The sequence below is a fragment of the Podospora pseudocomata genome, chromosome 3, assembly GCF_035222375.1.
Source record: "Podospora pseudocomata strain CBS 415.72m chromosome 3, whole genome shotgun sequence".
In the NCBI taxonomy this organism is placed as follows: Eukaryota; Fungi; Ascomycota; class Sordariomycetes; order Sordariales; family Podosporaceae; genus Podospora; species Podospora pseudocomata.
The window spans coordinates 339,132-366,989 of NC_085887.1; the positions used below are offsets into that span (position 1 = coordinate 339,132).

General features: G+C 52.6%; 11 protein-coding genes across 11 annotated transcripts; 2 read left to right on the plus strand and 9 right to left on the minus strand.

The window, feature by feature from the left end:
- Window positions 1-82: 82 nt before the first annotated feature.
- QC762_301110 (uncharacterized protein) lies at window positions 83-1,423 on the minus strand (the record flags this gene model as incomplete). Its single annotated transcript, XM_062888418.1, has 2 exons — window positions 723-1,423; window positions 83-666 (listed from the first exon to the last, which is right to left on the minus strand). Exons 1-2 carry the CDS (start codon window positions 1,162-1,164, stop codon window positions 83-85), a joined length of 1,026 nt encoding a protein of 341 aa, XP_062744264.1. The 5' UTR covers window positions 1,165-1,423.
- An 813-nt stretch (window positions 1,424-2,236) lies between these two features.
- On the plus strand, window positions 2,237-4,129 carry QC762_301100 (uncharacterized protein; the record flags this gene model as incomplete). The annotated part of the gene is made up of 1 exon (XM_062888417.1): window positions 2,237-4,129. The coding sequence occupies one exon, from the start codon at window positions 2,237-2,239 to the stop codon at window positions 4,127-4,129; it is 1,893 nt and encodes a 630-aa protein (XP_062744265.1).
- A 47-nt stretch (window positions 4,130-4,176) lies between these two features.
- On the minus strand, window positions 4,177-5,085 carry QC762_301090 (uncharacterized protein; the record flags this gene model as incomplete). Its single annotated transcript, XM_062888416.1, has 1 exon — window positions 4,177-5,085. One exon carries the CDS (start codon window positions 5,083-5,085, stop codon window positions 4,177-4,179), a length of 909 nt encoding a protein of 302 aa, XP_062744266.1.
- A 497-nt stretch (window positions 5,086-5,582) lies between these two features.
- QC762_0048490 (uncharacterized protein) lies at window positions 5,583-8,896 on the minus strand. The gene is made up of 4 exons (XM_062883456.1): window positions 8,659-8,896; window positions 6,504-8,591; window positions 6,181-6,424; window positions 5,583-6,114 (listed from the first exon to the last, which is right to left on the minus strand). The coding sequence occupies exons 2-4, from the start codon at window positions 8,388-8,390 to the stop codon at window positions 5,807-5,809; spliced, it is 2,439 nt and encodes an 812-aa protein (XP_062744267.1). The 5' UTR covers window positions 8,391-8,591; window positions 8,659-8,896; the 3' UTR covers window positions 5,583-5,806.
- A 451-nt stretch (window positions 8,897-9,347) lies between these two features.
- QC762_301070 (uncharacterized protein) lies at window positions 9,348-10,266 on the minus strand. The gene is made up of 2 exons (XM_062888415.1): window positions 9,769-10,266; window positions 9,348-9,715 (listed from the first exon to the last, which is right to left on the minus strand). Exons 1-2 carry the CDS (start codon window positions 9,906-9,908, stop codon window positions 9,397-9,399), a joined length of 459 nt encoding a protein of 152 aa, XP_062744268.1. The 5' UTR covers window positions 9,909-10,266; the 3' UTR covers window positions 9,348-9,396.
- A 444-nt stretch (window positions 10,267-10,710) lies between these two features.
- On the minus strand, window positions 10,711-14,322 carry QC762_301060 (uncharacterized protein; the record flags this gene model as incomplete). The annotated part of the gene is made up of 2 exons (XM_062888414.1): window positions 12,954-14,322; window positions 10,711-12,800 (listed from the first exon to the last, which is right to left on the minus strand). The coding sequence occupies exons 1-2, from the start codon at window positions 13,027-13,029 to the stop codon at window positions 10,711-10,713; spliced, it is 2,166 nt and encodes a 721-aa protein (XP_062744269.1). The 5' UTR covers window positions 13,030-14,322.
- QC762_301050 (uncharacterized protein) lies at window positions 13,922-15,004 on the plus strand (the record flags this gene model as incomplete). Its single annotated transcript, XM_062888413.1, is given in 3 exon segments — window positions 13,922-14,202; window positions 14,312-14,699; window positions 14,705-15,004. Coding segments are annotated over 3 exon segments (969 nt in total).
- Window positions 15,005-15,187: 183 nt separating this feature from the next.
- QC762_301045 (uncharacterized protein) lies at window positions 15,188-16,458 on the minus strand (the record flags this gene model as incomplete). The annotated part of the gene is made up of 2 exons (XM_062888412.1): window positions 15,188-16,317; window positions 16,416-16,458. 2 exons carry the CDS (start codon window positions 16,456-16,458, stop codon window positions 15,188-15,190), a joined length of 1,173 nt encoding a protein of 390 aa, XP_062744271.1.
- Window positions 16,459-17,136: 678 nt separating this feature from the next.
- Window positions 17,137-19,639, minus strand: QC762_301040 (uncharacterized protein; the record flags this gene model as incomplete). Its single annotated transcript, XM_062888411.1, has 3 exons — window positions 18,153-19,639; window positions 17,704-18,095; window positions 17,137-17,653 (listed from the first exon to the last, which is right to left on the minus strand). Exons 1-3 carry the CDS (start codon window positions 18,444-18,446, stop codon window positions 17,137-17,139), a joined length of 1,203 nt encoding a protein of 400 aa, XP_062744272.1. The 5' UTR covers window positions 18,447-19,639.
- Window positions 19,640-21,556: 1,917 nt separating this feature from the next.
- Window positions 21,557-24,835, minus strand: QC762_301030 (uncharacterized protein; the record flags this gene model as incomplete). Its single annotated transcript, XM_062888410.1, has 1 exon — window positions 21,557-24,835. The coding sequence occupies one exon, from the start codon at window positions 24,833-24,835 to the stop codon at window positions 21,557-21,559; it is 3,279 nt and encodes a 1,092-aa protein (XP_062744273.1).
- A 1,730-nt stretch (window positions 24,836-26,565) lies between these two features.
- QC762_301020 (uncharacterized protein) lies at window positions 26,566-27,656 on the minus strand. The gene is made up of 2 exons (XM_062888409.1): window positions 26,833-27,656; window positions 26,566-26,772 (listed from the first exon to the last, which is right to left on the minus strand). The coding sequence occupies exons 1-2, from the start codon at window positions 27,421-27,423 to the stop codon at window positions 26,572-26,574; spliced, it is 792 nt and encodes a 263-aa protein (XP_062744274.1). The 5' UTR covers window positions 27,424-27,656; the 3' UTR covers window positions 26,566-26,571.
- Between the last annotated feature and the right edge of the window lie 202 nt (window positions 27,657-27,858).

Consider the following 27,858-nt stretch of genomic DNA (forward strand, 5'->3'; position numbering starts at 1 on the left):
ATATCTACCCCGTAATTGAAACAAACAACGCAAAACGACGGTCAGAGCCACCCCGATGATCGCGCCAGAGACATAAATAAGCTCACTTTCCAACATGGATCACCAGCTTCCCCGCGCTCTTTCCCGTCCTCAACTTGGCAAAGGCTTTCGGCACATCCTCAAATTCATACGTCTGTTCAATTACAACCTTGATCTTCTTCTCCTTGATCCACTGGCCCAGCACCTTCAGATCCTCCGCAGAATCCCGAATGGTGTAAACTTCGTACTTGCTCTTGCCCCCTCCCAAGAAAGACGGCAGCAGCGCCCTGGAGGCCGCGGATCGAAGCGCGCCGAGCGACAACGGGCTCCCAACCTGTACAAACTTCCCGCCTGCAATGAGGAATTCATCAGACGCTTTGTACAGGTTGTCGGGCGTGCCCACGTTGTCCAGAACCTGCGCGAATACCTTTCCTTTGGCACGCAAGTACTCGCAGACGTCTGTGGTGGTGTAGTCGATGATCTCGTCGGCACCCAGCGATTTGACGAGCTCGGCCTTGGCCGGTGAACATGAGGCGGTGACGTGACAGCCCAAAACCTTGGCGATTTGCACGGCAAAGCAGCCGACACCACCCGAGCTACCGTTGATGAAAATCTTGTCGCCCTTTTTGACATTGGGCTGGATTGCCTCTACAAGATAGTTGTCAGTGAGATGGGTGATATTAAATGGAAAAAGCGGGACATACGGTAGGCAGTCAGTCCTGCTACTCCAATGGCAGCCGCCTCGTCGACTGTCACACCCTCCTTGGGAAGGACGGCAACAACGTTGGCTGGCGCGGTGATGTACTCTCCGAGAGATCCATGCTGTTTAGGCCCCAAGCGACCGTATACTATATCTCCCAGTGCGATTGAGTCAACCTTTGTCCCAGCTTGAACCACACGGCCACAAAAGTCCATGCCAGGGGTGGCAGGCGTCTTGATGACTAGCCGCCGGACAGGGCCGGGCAGCTCTGGGACTTTGTGGTCGGCTGGGTTGATGGATGCTGACAAGACTTGAATCAGCAGTTCATTGGGTCCAGATACAGTCGGAGTTGGGACTGATGTTGAGATGGAGAGGTTGGCCTCTAATGTTGGTGAGGTGTTGGTGTAGATGTGCGCTTTCATTGTCGTGGGGATAGTGGATGCCATGGTTGCGATTAAGCTGTTAGGGTGAACAGGCTCGAGAAGAAGAAATCTGGAAATCAGATGCTGATATACGTGAGTACAGGTGGTGTGACACGGTGGACTATGTGTTCTTGATCAGGATGGATCATGTTATATAGGTCGATGTCAAGGGATGCGAGGCGTTCCTATTGGGTCACTGACAAATCCACCACTGAATGACGCGAGTACCCCGCCTTTCCAAACAAAGTCTTTGCATTCGGGTTAGGGTTGCAGAATTCCGCCATCATCATGGACGGTTTCCCAACACGGACAAATTGAGGATAGTTTGGTTTATCTCAAGAAATATTGGATTTCACCCTTGCTACATGTCAGCGCATGACCAACCACTCGGTCTTAGGTCCTTTCACCCATTGAGGCCAGGACGAGGAGATATAAACAGTGGGTCTAGCCCCTGAGCATACCCCTGAATCGACCTCCCTCCCTCAATGAGCCAGACCTGCAAGTGATACTATCGTTGCACTGTTGATAGACCCAAGACTTTGTTTTCCTCCATTTCGGGGGTAGACTTTTCGTGTATCCAGTTAGGAACATGGAACTGCACATCCCATAAGAGTTGAATCAAACACTAAAAATGATTGGTTCATCCGATCTGCTAACGAAGAGCACAACTGTGCTCTTGACCTGCTACTACTTATGCAGGTCGCGCCACCTGAAGCTGAGCGATCGCAAAAGCCAATAAAAATCAGGACTCTGAACTGTCATAAATCGTTATAAATTGTTAGTGACGACACCAGCAACTTTCATGGTTATACGGTATACCACCAGGCTTGAGATCTGGAATCAGAATTTCCGATATCTATAATCCGACAAAACAAGGGAACAACGATTTAGACAACATCTCATGCTGACTTGAGAAAGTTGCAAGGCGACATAAGTACCTCACCGACAAGATGCCTACCGAGGACATGGAGGAGTTTTGGGCTTGTGTGAGTAGTTGGCAATATCTGAGCTAGGCTTGGTGACAATCGAGACGTCTCAATTGTTTGCGGTTAACAGAAACACCGCTGACACGCAGTAGTGCCGCTGTGGATTTGGTATGATGGTACCGACTGTAGCATTGGTTTGCATGGAAGTATCGTGTCAGCACGTGCTCTGTGTGCACTGTCCAGTTGAAAAATGCTGGGTAAAAGGTTGTAGGGAGCCCGAACCCTATGACGCGAAATTCAACTCGCAAATCCCATCAGAATCACACGGTACACAAGCTTTGGCCCAGTATATGAGCGAGTCACCCGAATCAACCTCGGCTTCTGAAAATGTCTCCCCATCAGCTTCAACAGCCACATATAAGACGTTTAGCCCACGCACTCCATCTTATCCTTCGTCGAGTGGGTTCCCTTCGCCAATATTTAGAGGTAGCTCGACAACGACTCCGTTGACCGACCACGAGGACATAGGAAACTCGGAGTGGGAAGATGATTCAGATCCCCTTGAGACCTACGATCCCGGGGATATCCTTCCACCCCCTCAGATGTGGACTCAGCTGTTGGAGACAAACACCAATAGTGTATTTTTGGCCGCTCTTGAGCGGGGTTATGAGGGGTGGAAAAGAGAATACCAAAACTCTGCAAGTGAGTCAGGGTCTAATGCAGGTGCGGAGCCGGACAAACGAGATGCAAGCCAGAAGCAACGAAGTGGCGCAACAGGGTCATCAAGAAAACGGCTACACTCAGAGCTCGACGATGATTCCGGCGATGAAAATCCCGAAGAGCGGCGTAGATGTGGTCCTCGCCCCAAACCGACACCATCAGATGCAGATTCGCCGAGCCGTTTGCTGGCTTGTCCTTTCTGGAAAGAGGATTCCAGTCACTGGAAAGAATGTTTTCGGTACAAGCTAAAGAGAATTCGGGACGTCAAACAACATTTGAGGAGAAGCCATTGCAGAAGCTACTGTGTTCGGTGTGGCGCGGAGTTTAAAAATGCCGGGGAATTGGACCTACACTATAAACGGGATCAACCATGCGACAAGGTTGTCTTTCAGGCCAAGTGGCTATCTGAGCTACAGCAGAAGGTGCTCAGGGAAAGTAGAGCAAACCCAAAGCTCTCCCTTGAGAGCCAGTGGTATACAATCTGGGACATTGTTTTTCCAGAAACACCGAAGCCCAGTTCGCCCTACGTGGACAGCACGATATCAGAGGACCTCAGCTCGTTTCTGGAATTTTTCAACCAGCGAGGTTCAGACATTATTCGGGAGACAGGAGAGAGTCTCGGATTCCATCTGGGGTTGATGCAAGAAAGACAACTCCTTCAAACATTCGTCGCCAGAATCTATGACCGTTGGGCTTCTCCAAGAGGACACGCTCAGCGCACCGCTGCGCCTTCGCCCTTACAGGAGAACCCACAGCTTCTTCAAACTGGCTCTGAGCCTGACCTTGCGTGGGCACCACCAAGCAGTACGGATACACAGGAATACAGCACTCCGGCCTTGATGGACCTGACGGCCGACACAACCACGCAGCAGGATCAACAGACTGCGCCTGAGGCTTCTTTCACCACTTCTAACCACATAGAAGCCGTTCAGAATTATCACTCACTCGATCCTATTACCACCGCCACGATTGAGTCAAGTGTTCTATGGTCAAACGTACCGGATTATGCGGGCGTGGTTCCAAACACATCAGATAACATTATGGTCCAATCTGACAGTACGCCGCTGATTCAGGCCAACAACGCACCTGTCTATATAGAGGAGCCAACATCTCTTCTTCACTACAATCACGATGGTGATCTTTTCAGCATCGACGATTCAACTGCAGGCCAGACTAGTCGTTTCTCGGAAGGGACATCGAGGCATGAAAGAACAACGACAGCGCCATTTGAGGACAGCCTCGACTTGCTTAACACTGAATTTGACCTCCTGCAAGCAGCATCCCTGGACAACTTTCTTTGGGAACACAACATGAATCATGACGAGGGGGGGGAAAGCTCGTAGAAACTGTGGATGATATAAACGACATGATCTATCACGGACAACCGTCTTCAAACACGTGCCTTCAAAAACATCTTAATCGCCTCCAGCGCAACCCCCCTCCTCATACCAGTCTCATCATCCCAAGAAGAGTGCATCCCAACAAGCTTCCCCGTCCTGGCGTCCAACAACGGAGCGCCGCTGTGGCCCCAATACGTCCAACAATCATGCTGCAGCGCCCCAATCTCAGAGTTGTCCTGCACATCCTGTCCCTCGGCATACCCGCAGAATGACCCGCTGCTAAGATGCAGCACATCATACCCCGTCGATATTCCCGCCTCACTGGCTTCGAGGTCTTCACTGCCAGGGTGGCCAATACAGACCAAGCCTGCCCCGAGCTGGGGTGCCCCATCTGCTAGTGTCACTGATGGGAAAGAAACGCCTTCTGGGAGATCCCCAGGCGCTGCTGCTGAAGCCGCGGTGACCTGCAACAGCGCAAGGTCCCTCTGCGAATCCCACGCCAGACACTTGGCAGACGCAGCCCTGCCAGACGCGAAGAGAAGCCAGTGGACCTTTTCCAGATCCAACTCAGTCTCATCCCCCGCTACGCAGTGTGCACATGTTAGTAGGAGGCCCGAGGGGTTAATACACACGGCTGTGCCGGCCTCCTGCTGGGCAAAGACGAGTGTTGCTGAGACGGCGTGGGGCGCATTCCGCTTGAGGGTTCTGGGAACGGTGATCGCGTATTTTTGGAGAAAGTGTTGCTTTTTGAGGAGGAGGTTGTGGTCGTCGCGTGGTAGACGCGTCAGGCTGATTGGTGGTTTGGTGGGGAGGGCTGTGATGTAGGGCTTTGCTGCGGGTTGGGATGGCAGTGGTGGGGCTGGTGTTTCTGTCTCATCAGCGAGATGGATTTCTGTGCCGCTTGTGCTGCCGGCGATCTGCTTTCTTTGAGCCCGAGTGCGGGCAGCAATGAGACTCATGGTGAGCTACTCGACAAGCTGGAAGAGCCTTGTTCGGGCAAGTGAAGTGTTGTTTTGTGAGGCTTGACAGATCATGGTTAGCAATGGTTGGTTGTTGGGTGGGGCTGCTTGCTGCCTAGCTGACCAACTCTGTTAGCGCGCATTTCTCAGCTTGATACGCGTTGATTCTGGAAAGTCAACATGAAAATCGTGAGAGTGTCATATCAAGAAAATGACCTGGTACCTGGTACATGTGACAGAACCAGTCGAAACCAAGTCTTGAAGAGGAAGGTATCCAAGCCAAGAGAGCATACGTGATCCAGCCAATCGTGCCCGGCGTTTCGGGGCAGGATTCACTGGGGCTTGAAGCATCATTGATGATATGTATGGAGTAAACAGGTCCACGGTTCCTACGCATGAGCAGCATCATTTACCTCTGGGGACTGTAAAACGGCTTCCATTTACCCTGGGTAACATGGCTTTTCAGAACAGCCTTGAAGAGTGTGGGTAGGGAGTTTTCGCCACGAGTAAACTCTTTAACATTGAGCAGCGCGGATTATATGTCTCAACCTAGACACTCTATCGGCTTGGATTGGATGAGCGATGGCAAATGCATAGGATCCCATTAGAAAAACTGCTAAACTCCCATAGTTTTGAGAGCACTTCCCGGCTCCCCATTCCGCATCACTAGTAGCTCCAGTTTGTCCTCCACCTGCGTGATATTCGACGCCCAGCACTGACTCTAATAGGTTATCTTCCCTGCCCTCCAAACCCTTTTCTTGTTCTGAACTCGCGGAGACGAGTTGTACTCTTCGGGCTCAGGCTCCGGCTCAGGCTCCGACTCCGGCTCCGGCTCAGGCTCCGGCTCAAGCTCTACTTCCGGTCCCGGTTCTGGCTCTTCTAGCGAGATGGGTGGTGACCTAATAGAAGATGTTTCCCGTTCTCGCTGTGTATCGGTTTCTTCTATCTTCACCAGAGATTCCATGTCGCTATCGTAGTCGCCAGTCATAGGGGAATTGCCAGCTGCCTTGATAGACACAAATACTGAGTCTGAGAAGCGAGTCAGAAACAAAGCACACGGTGGACTCGAATACAAACATGAGACATCAAGCTTACCACCACTGGCCCGAAACCCCGCGAACCTCTTACAAGTCTCAAGACCGTTTCGCAAGACATCAAGCTGTTTGGTAAGCTGTTCACGTTCGGCGCGATTCTCTTCGGACTCTCCCGCGATGCGAGAAATCAGCGTGGTTGACATCTCATACACGCCGAGTGGGGAAAGAATGTCGTGCAAAACAGAGATGAGCTTTGTCTCAATGACCTCAACAGCAACATCATCAACGAAACGTTTCAAGGCAACCTAAAAAAGTGATGACGTCGACCGTTAAATATGTACTTGAGGCAAATATAGGGGAGAGAGGGAGAGTGCAAGCTCTCACCTTATAGTAGGCGTTCAGGCAATCCAAAGCTTCGTTGGCTGCAAAGCGGCACATATCTGGCTCGTTGGTGTCGGCAAGGGACGTAACCAAGCTCTGGATATCCCACATAGCAACATCGCCCGAGTCAGGGTGCGCAATCGGCACGCTGGTCAAATCATTTGTGTCAGAAATCTGGAAGAAGTTACGAAGAATTCTCGCTGTCCTCTTGGAGTCCCTCTCGCGCCGGACCTTCTGGAGCGTTTCGGTGAAATAGTGGTTGTATGTGATGGGATGACCCTTTTGATGCGGGGCAACCAGCTCGGCGGTCTTGTCGGCTACCTCCTTCCTGATTCTTTGCATGGCAGGCCCGGAGATCTCGTTCTTCAGCCCACGAGAGGTTGAGCGGTCTGCAATGTGATCGATGACCAATTCTAGAAAGCGACCAGCAGCTCGCCACATCTTCTCGACATGCTGGCGAGCAACCTGTCCCCAGTGCTGAGATTGCTCATGAAAAAGCGTCACAACAACCAGTGGGTTGAACGTGCCCGGCAGCTCCCGTCCACGGGTCCTCCGAATCACCTCCTCAATGTGGTTCAAAAATTCATCCCTCGTCACCTGCTGTGGTTTGAGCGAAGCCCCGAGGTTTGATGTTGACTCAAAATCCCCAATGGCCCGAAAATGCCCCGCCTTTGCCAACTCCTCGGCGAACGCTTCATTGAGGTTCTGGATGACAGCTCGGATGCGCTGTTTATATCCAACCGCTGTCATTGCGTCCTCGAAGAACTCGCCGTTGTAACTGCCGCTCGTTGAAGCCGTAACTAAAGCCTGGAACGCCTGGCTTAGGTGAAGGAGGTACCGTCTTTGTTCGTCAGGCGAATCTCTGGGTTGGCCGAGCGTTTCGAGCTGAAGTTGACAGGCTTTGAACTTTTCGTCAATCTCGCTCAGCAAGCTCGGGAGTTCAGCTGCAATCTGTCCCAGAAGAACCTTGCTTAGACGAGTCCTCAAGTTGGAAATGCCGAGATGAGAAGAATGCAACCCGGTCCAGGAACCTTTGCGGAAGAACTCTGCTTCGTTGGCATCACGCTCACCCAGAGTTGAAGTGCCTTTCTCAGAATCCATATTCCTCAGTACGTGCCAGCCAAGGCGAAACTCGAACTGCTGGTTTCTTGCGAGAGATAGATAAAGAGCTTCACGGTCAGATCCTGGGGTCAAGTCATCGGGCTTTGTGATGACTCCCAATGTCCGACTACCAATGTTGTCCACGGCACGCGCCAGCTTGAGGACCACCTGGTTGGCAAAGTCATTCTTGGCAGAGACGACAGCCAAGATGATGCACCTGGGCTCGTTCATATAGCCCTGCACAACTTCTTGGATAAGCTCAACATCGGAGGCCGACTGCTGCCTTGTCGGAGAGTGAATGAGACCAGGCAGATCAACGATGGTGAGGTGCGGACGGTCAGGACCTGTGATTTCAACCCTGAGGATGTCTTTGGCGAAGGCTTTACCATGTGTTGAAATGCCCATCGCAAGCTTAGCCTCGTCGATCAGCTTGGGGAGACCCGCAAAGTCGTCTAGGTGTTCCTGGAATCCACGCAGCGAAGCCTGTTCAGATTCGGTCCGAGAGTCGCTTGGGACGATAGATACTTTGGCGCTTACGTGGGGTGTCCGGCGCAAAACTAACTCGGTAGGAAAGCGAGTGCAGAGGTTTCCATTGACTGGGAACGACACCCCCGAGATGGCCTGTAGCACGGAGCTTTTGCCTGAAGATTGATCTCCACACACGATGATTTGAGGAAGGGAAACATAGTTGTTGATCCCCTGTAAGCGAAGCTGATCGATGGCGTCAAGGAGTTCGAGCTGATCCTGGGAGCATAGCTTGCTCAGGACCTCACTCTCGAAAGCCACCATTACGTAACGATGAGAGAGGCCTATAAAGCCCAAGAGACAGAGGCAGGCCAGGCAAACAGGCCGAGAAAGATGACACTGGAAAAGAAAAGTTGACTACCTTCGGTAGGTTGGCAACGAGTGTTGGAGAGGGAAAAGATAGAAGAGGAGAGAAGAGGAGAAAGAGAGAGAGAGAGAGAGGGATGAAAATGGGTATTTGTAAGACTGAAGGTGATGGATCAGCAATCTGCTATGAGTTGCATAGTGCGCAATTGCAGGCCTCTATGCATACCAAGAGGTTTTTTTTTGGCCATATAGAGACCGTACCAGCAAGGTGCCCAGCCGACCCGGAAAGACAGCGGAACATATTGGACAAACGCTTCATGTGATTGTCGCAGGTGATTGGTTCGTTCACATCCCGCCCGACTGCAGTTGGCCTTCCTGTGTTGGGCCACATTTCGGACTGTTTTTGCAGCCGCGATGAGCCACGATGATGGATTGAGACTGGGAATGGGCTTCCCCTTGTTCCGGTGTGCAAATAGGTATCTAGGAGGTAGGTACCTCTAGGCACTCCTACTATCTATCTGGTTTCCAACAAAAATTACATGCAATTAAGTGAAGTATTAGTGTTCAAGAGATGGCAGATGCAATGATCGATGACTGAGAAACCTACCTACCTTTCAATGAGGCTCACCAAAGAAAAAGTGAGGCGATGCAACGCATCCTTCACAGTGTGAATCAAAGAGTGGACTCTTAGGCTGCTGGGCAGAGGACCATGCATACGTAAAGTCGGTAAGGTGCCCTTTCCCGTGTTCATGTTTTTTCAGAATAGGACTTTCAATGGGCGGCATTTATGCGCTTAGGCTGGGACTATCACAGACAAACAAGATGAGATCCCGTCACTTTATTCGCCTCTATCCCCTGCCTTGCTTCCCCCACTTGTCTGTGCGGTAACGTGCTTCCATCATCTTCCTCCTAGCCACACAATCATCTATACCGGCGGGTTACCATGACCCCCAACAGCAATCCCTCATTGATGAATGACGAACCTCTGCTCGCCATTGTACTGCTGATAAAACGATGCGCCCGACTGCAAGATGGGAAAAGCCGACGCAGGCCAGAACTTGGCCGCAGCAATGTTCTGACCCGCGTTGGACAGAGCAAGCTCGTAAAAGGGAGCAGGCCCGGTTGCATCAGCAGTCTGGACGCGACGGAACGACCAGATGATGCTCGGGTCGGTACATGTGGCGAAGCCGGTGTCGGGAAGAGAGCTGGAGCCGAGCGGCGTGCCAGAGAAGCCGCACTCGGTGGCGTAGGGCATCTGGTTGGTGGCTACCTTGAAGCGAATGCTGTGGAGAGCGGTTAGAAGAGATCGTGAAGGAGGTGGGAGGGGAAAGCATACGTGCAGAGAGTTCCGTGGGGGATGCAGCCGGCGGTAAACTCGGAGACATCAAACTCCTGAGCATCGACACGGGGCTCAAGGGGAGCAGCGACGGCAGAGCCGAGCAGGGCGGTGAGAATGATGGCGGCGAAGGACTTCATCTTGGATGTTTTAATGAAGCTTGGGGATATTGAATGTCAGTTGAGTAGGTATTGAATCCAATGTTGACTTGTTGCGTGCTAATAGAGAGAAGGGAACTCTTCACACAGCTGGAAGCATCCTTTTTATACCTAGCGATGCCTTCACGCTATGCCTTCAACTTCTTATAGCGGTCCGCCACCATCCTCATACGTTTCTCAACATTCCTGATATTTTCAATAGTCTCAGTATCACGATGATCGATTTCGGAAGTTCGTGAAGTAGTAACGTTGCTACGAGGCGGTGTTTCGCAGGACCGCTAAGGCAGGGCCATCACGAGAGCACGCTAAGCATCAGTACGAGAATTCTGGAAGACACGAGGTTGCATAGTGGTGCTTACATGTAGGTTGAGTGGGCTGATCATATCTCGAATTCCGGCTCAGCGGCGAATCTTGAAGTGGTGGTGAGTAATCGCATCTATCTACCTACGTCAGCACCAATATCACCGTCAGCCAATGATCTTTTCCCCCGGTCCCGAAAAGGAAGTCTTGCTGGATATGGAAGAGTGGATAAATATGCTTTCCCAAGAATTCGTGGGCACCCTTGCCATGCTCGAGCTCAAAAGCTCGTGTTGAAAGTTGTACTGACACAAGAGACTAGGTACACAACTTCTTTCACCTGAGCAATTCTCAACCAGAGCATCTCTTCGGGGGCTTAGTAACTCCTCAACAATGTCCCTATTCAAGTTTATTGACACCATGCTCTTAAATACATTATTACGATACATATATTAACATCGAACCGCCCAACTTCAAAACCACCTACTCAGTTGGCCTCGGCCAGAATGTCATCCGCAGCCTTTTCGGCCACCATCATGGTCGACACAGCAGTGAATGTGCCCGGAATCCTGGGATACACACTAGCATCGACCACCCTCAACCCCTTCACGCCTCTGACCCGGAACTTGCTGTCCAGCACGGCCATCGGGTCACCGTCAGGACCAATAGGGCAGGTCGAGCTGGCGTGATGACCCCAGCTAGTATCCTTGATGTAAGCTTCCAGCTCCTCTCTCGTATTCGTCCCCGCACCAGGGAGAATCTCGTTCGTCCGGACAGGCTGCTTGCGCAGCGCCTCCCGCGCGAGCTCAATACCCTCAACAATAGTCTGGATATCCGCCCTCCAGTCTCCACTGCCGGTGTCGAAGTAGTTGTAGTTGATCTCGGGTACGTCCAACGGGTCGGCGGACCGAAGGCGCACAAAACCGGCCGTGTTGCGGGGGTGAGCCTTGAGGACGGCCCAGGTCCAGAGGTCGGACTCGGCAACGGCGGCGTAGCTGTAGCCCGGATAGTACCCGTGGAAGTTGACCGGGCCGCCAAAGACAAACGTGTCGAAGGAGCCGTCCGGGGTGGTGGTGGACTTGGAGAGCATGGCGGCTGCGAAGCCGTTGGAGGCGTAGGTGCCGCGGTCACCGAGGATGGGACGCTGCCATTTGTCGAGGCAGGGGTCGTCGGTGGTGTTGAAGAGGAACGTGCAGTCCTTGAGGGCGTTGTAGGAACGGGGAGCGCGGGCTGTCACCGCCGTCTCGTAGTGGTCCTGGAGGTTGGCGCCGACACCAGGAAGATCGACGAGGACGGGGATGTTGAAAGATTTGAGCTCGTCCTTGGGGCCAATGCCAGAGAGCTTGAGAAGCTGGGGCGAGTTGTAGGTGCCGCCGGCGAGAATGACCTCTCTCGAGGCGCGGGCAGACCCGGGGGTTCCCTTGGCTCCAGTGGACAGAGGGCTGGCGCGGTAGAGGTAGGCGCCGTCGAGGAACTCCACACCAATGGCCCTGGGAGGGGAAGACTTCTTGTCGAAGATGACCTTGGTGACATGGCAGTTGAGGCGAACATCGAGAGGGTACTTCTTGCTGCCGTCAGGGTTCTTGGCGTCCCGGACGGAGACGACAAACTCGCGGGTTCCGAGACGGGTTCCCTTGTCGGTGCTGATGGGGATCTGGTAGTAGGCAGGCTGTCTATCACGGAGACTGCTGTCCGCATTGAGGTCGCCTGCGAGAAGAGTGCCGACGTTCAAGATCTGGTTGCTGAGGCTTCCGAGGGCAGAAGCACCGCCGGTCAGGGTGGCCAGCAGTTGAGGATCTTTGAGGGGAATGGTCAGGGGGGCAACCTCGGTGGTGAACCAACCATCTCTTCCATGTCCCTTGTAAAGACCGTTGATATACTGCTTCCTCTCCATCCGGGCAAAGTACTTGCGCATATTGTCGGGCCGCCATGAGCTATCCCCCGTAAGGGTGCTGATGTAGTTAAAATCAGACTCGTGAGGATACACGGCCACCATGGCATTGTGCGAAGTGCACCCGCCAAGTGATCCGGTCCTGGGGTAGAGAACACCCTTCATCTTGGACCCTTTAGGAGGGTTGAGGCCAGAGTAGATGGTGCCATCTGGTGTGTCGTAGCTGGTCTTCCAGTCTCTTGCCTGGCGTTCGTCGTCGGCATAGTGACGGACGAAGAAGTTCCAAGCAAGCTTGGGGTCTTCGGATACTCGGGCATGGTATGCTGGTACGGTGTAGTTGATGCTCTGTCCCTGATCGTCGCCGGCCTCGATCAAGAGTGTTTTGTGACCGGCAAGGGCAAGACGCGCAGCCAGAGGGCCACCTCCTGCGCCGGAACCAACTACTACGTACTCGTAGCCCGTGAGGTCAACGGCGCGAACGAGGCTGAGACTTGCACATGCAGCCCCAAGGGCCAGGACACGTTGGAGAAACATGTCAGAGCGGGGAGGGTGGTGAGAGAGGGCAGCCGAGGAGAGGATGCTGCTGTCTGCAGTCTCCCGTCTGGGGGGTTGCCGAGGATTTTGTGTCCGCAAGAAAGCACATGCAACATCGTGACATGTGCGCTTCCCAGGGGCTTGGTACTGCCCTGGTCGGTGATGCTCTCCTCATTGAGATGCTGCGAAGTTATGCCTGAACAGGGGGGTGATCAGCGGCGTTTTGCCAATCTCATAGCATTAGATCCAAGCTTTCTGGGGTAAATGGGATCCCTTTTCTCGCCTTGTCCAATGGCTTCCCTCACCCAAAGTTTTAGCAAGCTGCATTGTCCCTGATGAACTCGCATGTCGTGTTCGGTTTGGCTGGATGATGACGCTCATAACAAGACGAAGTTTGTTGGGCCATCTTCAACTGGAAAAGGTTTCTTGGCGACACTTGGCGCGTCTTCCTGCTCTGAGACAAGATCTGCGGGGTTGTGAGATTGCAACGGTTTAGTGGCTTGATCAGCGATCCAATGCTGCCTCGGTCGGTGATGGTGCTAGAAACAGCCAAAGGCCAAAGGTGTGTGTGACCTGGGGGATGCCAGGATCACGCCTGAATGTCACGCTGCAGTCTTCTTCTCTTTGTCCGCAGCCATTGTCAACTCCGCCCAGCTCCACCAACCTTTACATGATTGAATGATCACGACTCCATCTTGTTATACTGATCATCCTGCTGGAATACTCGTGCTATTGTAGCACCCGATGAATCGCCGCATCATGGTGTCGACACGAGTCATGAGTATGGCAAGTAGCAGCCTCATAATCATAGGCAGGCGACTCAAGATTGTGCTTCCAATATATGAATGGGTAAGGTATGTGTGGCTGACAAAGCTCTGTCTCGCTTTCCCAAGGCTTGTGTGACTGATTGTAATCGACCGCCGCTCTATGAATGAATTTCCCCCAAGACCAATTTGTCCGACAGAGACAATATAGGGTCAGCATGCCAGCACAACTTCGTCATGAAAGACCCCAACTTTAAGAACTCGGGGATTTCACCGCCATGCAGGGCTAGTCCACGTTCCTCAAAGACTCACTTCAGCTTGCACCTTGCTGCAGGGTCTTGAACATTGCGTCCGCATTGAGACGACAACATTCACCAAAACCACCGTCATGGCGAGTCTCGCGATGTTTTGCCATCTATAAAATCCCCTCCGACAGCTCATCCAAGGGGCTTTTCTTTCATCCACACCGGCTCGAGTAAGCCATAGTTCCAGCCTCAAGCTTCCCGAAGATGGTCTCCGCCACCGCTCTCCTCCTGGGCGCAAGCCTCTCCTTCGTTTCTGCCCACCCCGGCAATCTCTCTCCCCGTCTCACGGTCCCTGGCCGTTGGGAGTCCCTTGGTGGAGCTTTTACCCCCTATGCTCCCTCTGTCGTCGCCTGGGGACCCAACCGTCTCGACCTCTTTGGCGTCGGGCTCAACAGCGCCATGTGGCACCGTTGGTGGGACGGCCGCTCGTGGAATAACTGGGAGTCCCTTGGTGGACAGCTCACCTCTTCCCTTATCCCCGCTGCGTGAGGTCCCAACAGGCTCGATCTCTTCTCTGTTGGGGTCAACAGTTCACTCATGTGAGGGCTTTTTATTTTTCCCCTTTTTGAACACATGCTTACGCTGTGATAAAAGCCACAAGTGGTGGGATGGCCGCAGCTGGGGTGGCTTCGAGGATCTCGGAGGCCAGATCGAGGGTGACCCGTCCGTCGTGGCCTGGGGTCCCAACCGTCTGGATGTGTTTGCCAAAGGCAAGGATTCGGCCATCTGGCATAGATGGTGGAACGGGCGCGCATGGGGAGGCTGGGAGTCGATGGGCGGTCGCATGAAGGGTTCCACCTCGACGACTGCTTGGTCTGCCAACCGTCTTGACCTGTTTGCCGTCTCGGCTCAGGACTCTTCTCTCCAGCATAAGTGGTGGGATGGGAGCAGATGGAACAGCGGATGGGAGAATCTCGGCGGGACTCTGCATTCTGACCCTGTGGCGGTGTCTTGGGGGCCGAACAGGATCGATGTCTTTGCTGTTAGTGCGAAGAGGGACTTGATTCACAAGTGGTGGGATGGGCGGAGATGGGCAGGCTGGGAGAGCTTGGTGGTGTGTTGGAGTCTACGCCTGTTGTGGTTTCGGACCAGGCCAACAGGCTGGATGTCTATGTCCTTGGAACTGACAGCGCGTTGTGGCATAGATACTGGGACGGCACCGCTTGGAGACCGTGGAGAAGCTTTGGTGGGACTCTAGTCAGCAAGCCGGCTGTTGCTTCCTGGGGGCCTGATCGCGTTGATGCGTTTGCTTTCGGCACTGATTATGCTATTTGGCACAACTGGTGAGTGCGGACCGGTGAAAGGGATGGACGTATGGCTGGAATCTAGCCCACCCTCCACACATTTGTCGACTGCGTCTACTAGCCATTCGAAAAACCTTCAAATATAGTTATCATCCAATATCATTCATCCCATCCATGTCCCAACCTCTCTGGACTTGTATGCTATTCCCCCCCAGTATCTGAACGGTTAGCCCACCAATAGATGGCCAATCGAGGGTTCCCCAACCCATGCGGAGTGATAACGACCCAGGCCTGGAACGAGTGCGTTCACCGTCCGGAAGCCATCACGTCCATCAGCGCTCATAAACTTTCGGATATCCACCCGACTGTCTCTGCTTTCCACTGCGTCTGGTCGTGGCATGTAAAGCATCCGGAATCGCCATTCCAGCCCAACATAACAGTCCATCATCGTAGCTAAACCTTGGCGCTCTTGATGTAGATGCTCCGCATCACGTCCCTCCCTCTCCGCTCGGTTTGCGGCACCATCTTTTGTCATCTCATCCTGCTCATCCTCCGAGATCTTGTCACCATTTCTCAAGATAACCCTTCGGCATTGAGAAAACGCCTCCACACCCTTCTCGTAACTTCCACCGCCCAGCTTCTGCCCCCAGATGATAACCCACACCATCATGTTGAGATCCTCATTATGGCCACTCGTCTTCAACGTTTTTGAAACGGTGCCCAACGCCTCAATAATCCAGTCGTAAAAGTCCCCCATCGTTAAGACATGCCCATACCCGCCCCCCTCGTCCCTTTTCACAAAGCAATAAGCCTGTTCCCGCACAGTGACCACCCCCCCGGACGGTTCCCTCTCCATAAAACCCATCCTGGTGTGCACCCCCATCCAGCAGCCCATCCTCCTCCAGCTCGCACCCTTTCTCAGCATCCTCTCTCTCTTTTCGTCACTCCAATGCGCCAGCCTTCCCTCTTGTGGGTTGCCATTCGAATGAGGCTGTGAAGCCCGAGCGGCGTAAAAGACACCCATCTCGCCCAGAAAGGCGGGGTGAAAGAACAGGGAAAAGACAGTCTTGAAGAAGGGGTTGATTTTTCGTGGAGAGGGGATGAAGGACGGGTAGGTGGTCCAGGCGGGGTCGGGGAGGAAGAAGAGGTGGCGCTGGAGGAGGGGGTCGGTTTCGAGGAGGGAGTGCCAGAGGCGGGAGACGCGGGTGGTGCTTGTGATGAGGTCGAGAGGGGGGAGGTGGAGGAATATTTGGGAGAGGATTTCAGGGATTTGGAGGGCGGTAGGGGTGGTGGTGGATTGTGTTGTCATGGTGGTGTTTTGGAACTGAGAAGGATTGCAGGGTAAGATGAGTGACGCTGCTTTCCTGGGAAGAAAAAGTCGCGAATTTGCGACGTGTTTTACTGCCGGGTACGTTGGTGTTGATTGGGCGAGGTGAAGTGAGGAAGCCACTTACTTGTCGGCTGGGCTGTTGGCTTGGTGCCTGGATGTGGGGACATGGTCACAATTTTGGACTTGAATCTCGCCCAGTGCAGTGTGCAAACCTGCCTGCTATCAAGCTTGGTCTATAGACAAAAGCTGGTAAGAGTTTTCTCTGACCACTTTTGAAGTGCGGGAATAGAAACGATAAGGAATTGCACAATTGTAGCCCGTAATCACCTATACCTCCGATAATGCAGGTTGGTTGCTCGTACAACTGTGATGATTCATTCTGGTTCACCCCCTTTTCCAACGCAAGGGGTGAATGATGTTCATTCAAACCATTATGAATCATTGTAAGCTTTATAGTAAGCAGTAACAAATGAAAACATGAAGACCTAACATGTAGAAATGTTTTGAATACAAAATGCTGCAGTTTTGTCGAATTGTAGATGCCATCGTACTCAGCCTTCATGTGCAACCAAACCACCAGACAGCAGACTCAGGTCCAGCCTAGTACGGTAAGAAATATTTCTTCTCTTCAAACACCGCACCGCCTGCAACCTGATGACAAAGAAACTCGTTCCCTATTCCGAAAGTGAACAATTATTCCATGTGGAAGCGAACCAAGTCATGAGCCGACATCGTCTGACTGCAGTGGCTGCAAGAATTCAGTGTGCAATATCTTTTTTCAATTGTTGTACAGTCATTTGCTGACGTTGAAATTCTATCGAAAGCCCCTAGTAAACACCGCAAGATTATGGGCTTCCTTCCTTTGCCCTGACCGTTACAGTGACAGCAATTACCTCCTCTTCCTTGAGGTTCGGGTCCGAATCCCCTATTTCCGGCCTGTCGACTTGACTTGGTCTCAGTTCCTCTTGGCTGCCCGCACCGCTCGTGTTATAACACATGGCGGTATACCCCGAGATTCCCGGCTGCAACTTCAGACCACCCTCCTCGAGTGGGATGCCTCGCAGGTTGACGGCGCACGACGAGAAGGTCTCTGTTCTTCTGGTAAATGACCTCCTCACTGAGATCTCGCCCCCCGTCATTTTGTAGGCGCTGTTGCTGAGGGGAAGGCTCGGACGCGTAGTGAGTCCCAGCCTGTAGCCAATAGACTTGGCCAGGGGTTGCAGTGTGGCGAGGCAACCGGCCGTGATGGCCAGGCATTGCTCGACGGTGGACCAAATGGCGATATCGGTGGTGTCGTAGAGAAAGTCCTCGCTGGCAATGTGGTGCATATAGGGGAGGCGAACAACAACGGCGGCGCTGGCTCTGTCGAACAGTTAGCAGACGAGAAGAAAGTCGGAATGCAGCAAACATACAAACAACCCAATCCCATGAGGGTGATCAAGGCAGCCTTTGTCCGTGTCCGCATGTTCAAATGTGACACAATCCATGCTGGTAAAAGAGCGAATGTAAAGTCCGACATGATGCTCATGGCGCTGAAGAGGTAGGCCAGGCCAATCACAACCTGCATGTCGATGCAAGTCCCGCCGTCGGGGTCCATGTGCTTTGTCCAGAAATAATACACTGGATAGCACTGAAAGAGTGACACGAAAAAGAAGGTGGCGCAACTGGCAACGGTAATGATGGCGGAAAAGTAAATGATCCAGCGGTGGATTCGGCTGATGGTGACGCGCAAGAGGAAGTAGGCGATGGAGAGCTTGGAGAGGATCATGGTGGCCGAGTAGGCTAGATAGCAACACCACCACCACTGTGTTTTGTCAGTTTTTGGACGCCTTGACGAGAGTTAGAGATGGGACGAACTGACCTTCTTGGCGGTCGCATTGTTTTCTGGGGGGAGATCCTCGATATGCTGTCCGGTGCCGTAGGTGACGCCGGCGATGGAAAAAGAACAGTAGGCCGAAAAGGTGACCATGGCTGCGGCCATCAGCCAGTCGTCAACGCCAAAGGCGCGGACGAGTCGTATGCGGACATAACATCGTAAAAGCGTGGCAATCAGGGCGAGTCCCAGAGCAGCTGCATCAATGGCAAGCAGCGGAGGCCCGCGATCTGTGATCGAGAACGGCCTCACCGTGTGTTCCATGCTTCCTCTCGATTCCATTCATATACCCGTGTCTGGTGTGGTCGTCCCGGTTTGGTTGGTGTGGAATGCCAAACGTCTTGACATTTGGCCGAATCGATGTGATTGTGAGGCGGCCACTACCGATATGCCGCCATCAGGTTCCACGAGGTTGACAAAAACAAGAGTTAGTCCCTTAAAAAAAAAAAAAGGGTAGGGGGAAGAAGCTATCAACAAAAAGAAGAAGAAAAATGGGGAAGGTAAAAGCGAGGGGGGCGATTCACCATCTCATCTTTCCAGTCAATCGCCCGTTCCAGGGGAGTCTTTTGAGATGAACCATGGGTCGCATAAATAGAGATTTCGTCCGATCTGCATCCAAGCGTGCATGGATACAGAGGGCGAAAGTGTTGTGGCATTCAATGCGGGCTTGATATTAACCGGCTGGGATTGCAGGCGAACCAGAGCCCAGCAGATCGCATGTCAAGGTCGCATTTCCCTCCAGAGGTGAAAACGAAACAAACCGGAAGCATTCGGTACCATGTGCTGCGGGGAATAGCGTCAGGTACAGGCATGGGGTTCAACGGTGCATCGCTTGTGATCCTTGGCAACGGTAGCATGGTCGGTAGGGCTGCCGCCCGCAGCGGGGGTCTATCCGGATTCCGTCGTCGGTGCATGCATGTTCATGGGGTATTATTTGGCCGAGTTGAGGTTATTGATGCGATAGGTCTTGGAGAGGTTCATTATTTTCCGCTATCAGTTGACAATTGAGAAGAAATGAGGCCAAAGTGAGAGCAAGAACCAACTGCAGGCAGCAGAGGCGCAATGCAGTCAGGGTCGCAATCACAACTTCCAAGGCCGAGCAGAGGGAAACCTTCCAGAATGGGGCCGGCCGGGATGTCCGGACTCAAGCGGGGCTTGGCGTCCGGAGACTGGGTTTGAATCTGGAGCCCACTGCGGCATAGAGGAGTTTTGACAAGTTGGACGGAGGTGATCGGCAGGAACCGTGGACACGAATTGTCGTGATGTTTCAAGCAGCCACTGCCCCACCCGACAGCTCCAGGAATGCCTGCTTGCTTTGTCACTGCTGACCCGAGCCATCTCAGGGACAAGTCTCCAGCTGACAGCAACCGACTGCACTGCTCCTCCCTCACTACCATCCCTCCAAGCCTCGCGTATCGTCCCGCCAGCGACTCGGTTGCTTGCTCCTGCCCCGAGTGCAACTGCCTTCCCTCAACTCCTGTCAGGCATCAGCCGATTGCTGTCAAGTTCAATTGCTGTCACGCACTTTCCCCTCTTCCACTCGGCAACTTTGCTATCACTGGCAACAGGCACTGCCGGCAACAGGCATGGGCTGCCCAGAAGGTGCCATCTGCTGCTGTTAGTCGAGCCTATTTTTTGTGTGCAAAAACTGCCCTCTCGGCTGCCCCTCTTAACAAAAGGCAATCATGTCACTCGAACCACTCTCATGCCACCCCGTGATATCTGACAGACATGCATTCATCGAAAACCCGTCACAACATAACTGTGGCCCAGCAAATCAACAGTCGTCATTTCCTGTTCTTGTCTTTCTTGGTGCACCAAACAATCCCTTCAATACCATTTCCATCAATCACCAGATCATCGCCAATTTCCCCAGCCACAGAAGAAACAAACAAAACAGACCGAGTGCCCCGAAAGCTACACATCTCACGACCAAAGCATGGTCGTGAGTCTTGGTGTCGATTTCTGACATGACACGGTGCCTCTCGGTGTATCTATCGGTTTCGGTGGCCTTCTCCTTGGTTTTGACTTCGGCGAGCTTCATTTCGCGTGCCATCTGGCGCCCTCGGAACTGGCGGTCCAGTGCGGCTTGCTCTTTTTCTCATGATCGCGTTGCTTTTGGCGGTCGAGCAGGACGGCGGTCGGGATGATGTATTGCGCAATCTGGGGTGGACGAGTTGGGCTGGCATTGTGATGAGCTAGATCCCAGTCAGCAAAAAACATGCTGGCAAGACGGCAACAGTAAACATGGGAGGGGGTGTTCTTTCAGTATCACGCGGATCCTTTACGCGTTCGTTGGACCGGAGTCCCAAGCGCCTGTGCCCATTAAGCAATGAACTAAACAATCTACACACCAACCGCCTTTTCGAGCAGATGACGGAAGGCAGGCAGGGACAGCGCGAAGACCTATCGGCCAGAGAGAAAACCTTTGCAACCACCGGCGCTGTCTCGAATCACCAAGAATGTTTGCCTGTGTTTCTGCCCTCTCCATAGGAGGGGCGTTTTATCTCACAACCCCTGACCCTGCCCACAGGACAGGCTGAGAGGCTACGATATGCTTGGGGAGGACTGTGAGCCGGAGCTCACCTGCTCACCCGCACAAAAAGCGCCGGGAAGAGCAGAGACGCTTGCCTTGGTATACACAACTGTGATGATCGCGCAGGAGAAGGGCATGCCATCGCCATGGATCTCGGCCATCATAGAGTAGATCATATGCAGCAAACAAGCTTGCTGATGCTCGTGGGGGATGAAACAGAAGTCTTGAAAGGGAGTCAGGGAGGAAAAGTCGCTTGAAAAGAGCGACTTTTGGTGAGTGCGGTGGGGGGGAGAAGGAAAAGCTCCGGAAGAGAGAGAAAGAGAGAGAGCAAGCACTGAATTAAATACTTGTGGGCAGATCAGATGGAAGGGGTCTGTGGGTCAGAGCTTGATCGAATCACCAGCTACCTGCGAACAAATCAGCTCAAGATCAAATCAAGCTGGTCAAGATCAAATCAGGCGGGTCGAGATCAAGTCAAGCAGGTCGAGATCACATCAAGTGTCTTGAAATCGAACCAAGCAGCTTGAAAATCGACCTGTTCGAAATCAAATCAAGCAGCGCAAAAATCGACCTGCTCGAAATCAAATCAACCTGATCGAAATCAGATCAACCTGATTGAAAATTATCCTGTTCAAGAATCAACCCACTCTTTCCGCACCATCTTTTCTCTTTGCTTTGTATATGACAACTTCAGTAAACAGCAACAAAATGCCTTGAATCAGAGGTGTGAATTCCTTAGTGTTTCCAGCCGTGGCCCTGTGCAGGGAACCCTTTCTAAACCACCCTACATCATCATCACAGCTCATCATCCTCTTGTGTTTCTCGCGGCTTCTTTGATGGCCTCTGAACTTCCGGTTCATCTTCTCCGAGTACTTGGCTCGGTCTCCCCATCGGTTTGACCGGGGATCCAATCCGGGTCGCTTTCCATCCTCGGCCTTTTTCTTTTCTTCTTCTTGTTCTGGCCATCTACGTCTGCGTCTCGACCAGGGGCTGTTGAGCTTGTCCAGGGTATCGCTGCTGATGACGTTGTCGGTACAGGATCTGTTGACGTTGTTGAAGCTGGCTGTGATGGCACATCAGTTGCAGTCAAAGTTGAGGGTGGCAGCCTACGAAGAGCGTCCAGGATGGTGTCTGGCGGGATGAGCTGTATAACGGGTCGCTTGTAATGTTCTCCCGACTGGCTTTGGCCAGTTGAGCCAGTTGGTCGCCACGTCGGGTCCCTCATGAGGTCATCGTGTTCTGACTCCGACTCGGACTCATCACCATCGGCGTCCTCGCTTGAAATAACAATGACCTCGGACTGTTGGGTGATGTTGGTGGGCTTCTGCCACTCATCAGGCTTCGGGCCTTCACTAATTGTTTCTGTCTCGACAGGTTTTGCAGTTTCGCCAGTCATCTCCTTATCGCCAGTGTGTTCTGTCTCGCAAGCGTCTTCTGTCTCATCACGGTCTTCTGTCTCGCCGCTATCTGAATCGTTTGGCTCTTCGTGCTCGGTTCCTGGACCTGTTCTTTCTACTTCTTCGGGACTCTTCCGTTGCAGCACGAACAGGCCAGAACCTTCATTAGCATTTCCAACTATCCAAGCCCTTTCCAAAACTACCTTCTTCCCATCTTCCACCATCGTCAGCGCTCCAAACGGAACACACACGATTGCCCTCTTCCCCGTGGACTTCTCCAGGTCTATAACACGAACCCAGTGCTGGAAGGGAAGAGCATGGGTCAAGTCGTCAAATCCCCGCTCCATCCATTTGTTTTCAGCCGTCTGGTCCCCATGGGCCCCCGGTACCTCAACCCTCATCTGCTTCCCAGGCCCCTCCCGGAACATCATCTTCAACAGCGCAGCATCATGGCACAACTTCCAAATCTGCCTCCGAACAAGGTGTTCGTTTCGAGCAAACTCGAACTGAATCACCGGACTCAGCGTCCGAAAGATCTTATCCCCAAGTGGGGCGATGGCTCGACTAAACCTCTGAAAAGGGGTCGCTATTTCCTCCTGCGACCCCCTCTCTGAACTCTCCGGCTCAGCAGTCATAGGCTTCACACCAAAACTCTCCACACCCGGTCGGAGTATCTGGCGCCACAGCCACATGAAAATCAACTGGCATATCCGATTGGCTCTCTGATCGCGGTTCAGCCTTTCCCAAAGCTCAGGTGGACAAAACGGCTTCTCCCTGTTCTTTTTTTGGACGTCTGTCTCGAACAACATGGGGCTGTCGAGCTGGAAGGCGGCGCTGTAGCTGAACTGCCTGGTTTGAAGCCTCAGAGAGCGGAAGAGAGCGTGGATTTGCTCTTGACCCCTGACGATGACCCTTTCGGTGGTAGGAGGCGGCGTCTTTGGATCTTCAGTGTTGGTTGCTGCGTTTACTACTGCGTGGGAAGGTGCGTCGGCGCCGGTGGAAACGGTCTGCGTGGTGGTTGCTGTTGCTGTGGGAGGTGTGCCAGTACCAGTGGCAGCAAGGGCATTTCTGATGATAGCAAGAGCCCGGGTTGTGTTTGGATCTTGGGCAGCGGCGATGGTTCCGGCGGAGGCTGTGTCATTAGGAGCGGTTCCAGTGACAGGTACCTGGATAGCAGTGGTGGAGAGGGCCTGGGCAAGGATAGCGAGTGCTTGTGTAATGTCTGGATCTTGGGCTGCAGTTCCTTGGGGAGGTGTATTGGTGCTAGTGGCGGTGCTCCTGGCAGCAGTCTCTACATGCACGCTTGTTGGGGCAGTATTTGAAGCTTGGACCTGACCCGTTGAGGCAACGTTTGCATCCTGAGCTTGAGCTGTGGTGGCAGCTATGCCGTGAAACTGCCGCATCTTTTCCTCTACCATTTTACCAATTGCAGCACTTCCTCCTGGTTGACCATTCAAAGGTTGTGTGCCAGGAGCACCTGTGTTGGCTTGACTGGCTGTTCGAAGCGGAGACGCAGCCGTGGTCATGCTGGTGTCGGCCGAGTTGTTGGGTAGTATGCTGCTGGTTTCATTGGGGCTCTTTTCTCTACTTAGTGCTTTTACTCGGTCAAGTAAGTGGTCAATTACTCGTTGTTGTCGCTTTGCTTGTTGTTCACACTTGGCCTTCTGTGATTCTAGGTGTTTGTTCCTCCACGTCATCGACTGCGCCAATGGCGGTAGGATTTGGTCTGTTTGGCTTGTTACTGCTGGTGTTGTTGGCCCCAATGCCTGACAAGGCGGTTTAGGAGTCTGAGGTTCCTCGTTAGATCCCTCACTCTCGGATTCCTGGCCTCGCTGATGTCCACCCTGAGTTGCCAATTTGTGGTACCTTGTGAATTTGTCATTCAAATCCTGATAGGCATCCTTGATGAGTACAAGCTCATGTCTTATCGCTCGAAGCATCAGTTGCAACGGCGGCTCCGCATTAGGCGATTCAACAAGTGTTGTACTCGACTCATCTTGCTCAGGGTTCGATGGGTCTGGGTCTTTTTGATCCGAGGGGGTCCTAGGTTCGTGATGTTGCCTCCCTGGTACCGGTGTCGTTCTCGTTCCAGGTGATATTGATGATGTTGTCCCTGAGACCACTGTGTTTCCAGTCCCAGGTACCTGTACCCTGCGCGCCGTGTTTAGCCAGTTGTTGAGGACTCTTGATGATGTTGGCCTCCCGTCTTTTCCAACTTCTTTCTCTTCACGCAGCCTGGTGATCACCTCATTGAATCTGTCTCTCATTATTTGAACGTCGCTTTCCAAATCTCTTGCCCAACCTGGCACAAAGGACGTGTCGTAATGGCTTAAATACCTTGACTTCTTCGTCTGGGTCACATCTGCATCCCCCTCTCTCGATTTTGATAGTATATCCATAAAAGAGTTGGTAGATCTCCTCCAGGTGCGGAAACTTGAGCTGATCCCTGCCTTGGGCGGCTTCAGGATCCGGAGCTGGTGACTAACGGAATAGGGTGTCACGGGGGCAGGATGAGGAAGCCATCGCCATCGCGTCCATCCCCAGTCGGCTTTGACTAGCTGGTCGGGGGTTATACCCCATCTATTCGCCGCCCCAAGGCCATGCCGAGCGAGCCGTCGATTTCCATGAATATCGGGGGTGTCAGTCTCCGCACGGAGTGGACAGTGAACAGGAGCCAGCTTTTCCATCGCCGGAACAGTCACCTCCTCCCTGCGGCTTCGTGGCAAAGTGATCGGCATCGTAAAGACAGTGTGCAATGGCTAGATGAAGATTTTTCAATCAAAAGTTTCAAGAAGCACGCTGTACCTGCTCGAGTTGATTAGGAATCTGTGGGTGTTGACTACCTTTGATGCAGACAAAGAAACCGGCAGCCAAGGCACCCGGACTTGGACCTGGCATCGCCGCTGGGCTCGATCGACGACAGACAAAGAACCATTGTCGCATATCTCCCGTGTCGGTACCAAAGGCTTTGCATCAATCCTATTACAAGGTATCTAAACAATAGCCTTGAAGAGGCCCTACATGATCAGCCACTCACGGTCCTGGGATGAGGTTTTATGGTATAAGGATTTGTTTAGCATGTGCTGTGCCTCTTTCCTTTCATTTTACATGCACCACTCACTGCGAGTTACTGTCTGCTTCATGTTATTGACAGCACTCTGAAGAAGAATGCTTCATAATACCACAGCCCCATTTTCAAAGAAATTCATCCATCAGAGAACTCATTCACTTCACTCCCAGTATGGTACTTGCAGAATTTTTCTTACCTATTTGCTCTGACAAAACGGCAGAGAACATTTTGATTGGTTTGGATGGCCAGCACAGGAGCAATGGTGCTCCAGAATGCTAAAACAAACGTGATGGAAATTCCATCCCTTATCCAATCTTGCTCTCGATGAATTCACTCCAAGCTGCCTGCCGTCGTGTCTTTGCCGACGTGTCACCTACGAATTCTATAGCAGTTGCAGCAGGTCTGAGCTTGGTTTTCTTTCGCAGCATCACACATGTTTGGCTTTTGTGCCTTCACCCGCAACATAGACACAAGAACTTCTTTGTGAAATCGCTGAAGATATGGATTCCACAGCTGAAGCCCAGATCGTAAAGACTCCAGGAGACCAAGACTCCACCGCGGTAACTATATCCCTTTTTCTTTTCTTGGCCCAGCTATGTTTTCTGACATGTCTGCTTCATTCCTGGCTTTAGGGACAGATATCTGAGGAAGACTTCCCAACTCTCCCTGACAGCTCATCTTTCCATGAAGACTCGGACCAAGAGGACTCTGACGAAGGGGGCTTTGACGAGGATGCCAGGATTGTTAAAACCACACGGGTCCGCTACAACGATCACAAGCTCTCCAGCGACCCATTCATTGACGACTATGGTTTCTTTGAGGACCAACTGGAGGCCCCCGTCAAGAGGTACTACCACTGTCACAAGGATCGGAAGATCCCCCCGCCAAACTGAGGAAGTTCTGCAAAAAGTGTCGTCAACAACAGGCCATTACCATGGCTCGTATCGAGGTCTGGAAGAAAAGCGGCCGTGTGGGGTATGAACCCTTGCCAACTCAGGAGGAATCACCCGCCAAATACGGCATTTTCTACGATTCGGATACTGACACCGAGCTTGAGCTCGAGTTCGTCAAGATTCTCAAGAGGAAGAAGAAGAGAGACAGTATTCTCAAACGAAAGCGCTCGCCCGAGCCCGAGGAGGCTGATAACGCTGTCGAGACAACCCCCAATTGCTACCCCAGTAGGAAAAAGACGAAGATAGAGAAGAAGGTCAGGTGGTCAGAATGGGCTCAGGTTTCCTCGCCCACCAGGTCCTACGAAACAGAGAAAGACGATCCCGGAGTAGAGTTTATCCATTTCGATCCTGAACAACAGGATGATTCCGAGGCTGAGAATGACGCCGAAGAACAGGAATCTTCACCCGAGCCAATCGAGGACTCAGACTGAGCATTAATTAGCCCTCAGTGTCAAGCATTTTGGAGCACGTCCAGTCTGTGAAGATGATCACCAGGCATTAGTTGCTTAGATAGCGTTGGAACGAAGAAAGAGAGAGCTACAGCAATTTTGTTTCCATTGCTAAGCCTCAGCATAGGGCCTTCGGCATGAAGATTAAACAAAAGGCAATATACATTCCCAAGCATCGACCATCTCAGTTGCACTGGTGATATCTGCTCCCAAGTTAGCATGGCTCCCATCCCGCCTTCAGCTCTCACCGCAATGAAAACTCACAGAAGCCGCAGCTGCCTCGTCAGCGGTACAACACCCTCGTCCTCATCCTGAAACTTTCCCTCAACACCTCTCTCCCTGCTCGTCAATGAAATTCTTTCACTCAACATCCACCGAGTCGAAATGCTCCCACATGTTGACCACAGGTACTCGGTCTCCGGAACAGCCACCGTCCTGGTGAATGTCTGGCCCACGCCTGAACCCGGAATAGCGGCCGATGTAGTCATCACCTGCCCCGCGTTGTCCGAGCGATACAACGTTGACAGGAGCGTGAGAGTGATACTTTTGTCCAGATGCTCATAGCCGTGATAGGTGTTCTCAACAACAGCATACTGCACGTGGCTGTTTGGATGATTGATCGTGATATGGACTCCACAGTTTGATGTTCTTGCAGCAAGGTCGTAACCTGGGCCGATGTAAGCTTGGAGCTTGTCGAAACCAAAAGTCATGACCTGGGCGTCAGGGGAAATGGCAGCCGATACAGAGCCCGGTGGACAGCCGCGGCCGGTTGCGTCGACGGTGAAATTCAGGCGTTGGCCTAGAGCCTGAGCGCTGGCCAAGTAGGAGGGAAGAATAAGGGGGATTAGCTTCATTTTTACCGGCGGTGGGAGTTGTTAGTGGACGGAAGAGGGTGGAAAACATTTGGCCATCATGACACTGAGAATGTGATCTACTCTTTATACGCCATGTGTTTTATGTGGGTGAGTCGTCTACAAGGTGGTTCAAAGCCTTCGGCGGGAATAAAGCTTGGCAGCAGATAGGCCGTGGTGGCATTCCGTCACCAACAGCAGCTGGATAAATGGCAGCAAATTAGAACAAATCTGAGTTTGTCTGTGGTGAACTCGGTAGGCCTAGTCCGAGGTTCCATTGCAACATATCCTGCATTTGAGCAGCCCATTTTTGGGTCCTTTCTTCTCTCCACATCGAACCGGAGGTCAGCCTGAGCCACCATGACAACACCGGCAGCATCCCCCTCATAGATCAAGCATGGCATTACCTATGCAGGGCTTGGGAGGTCGCTGCTGGAA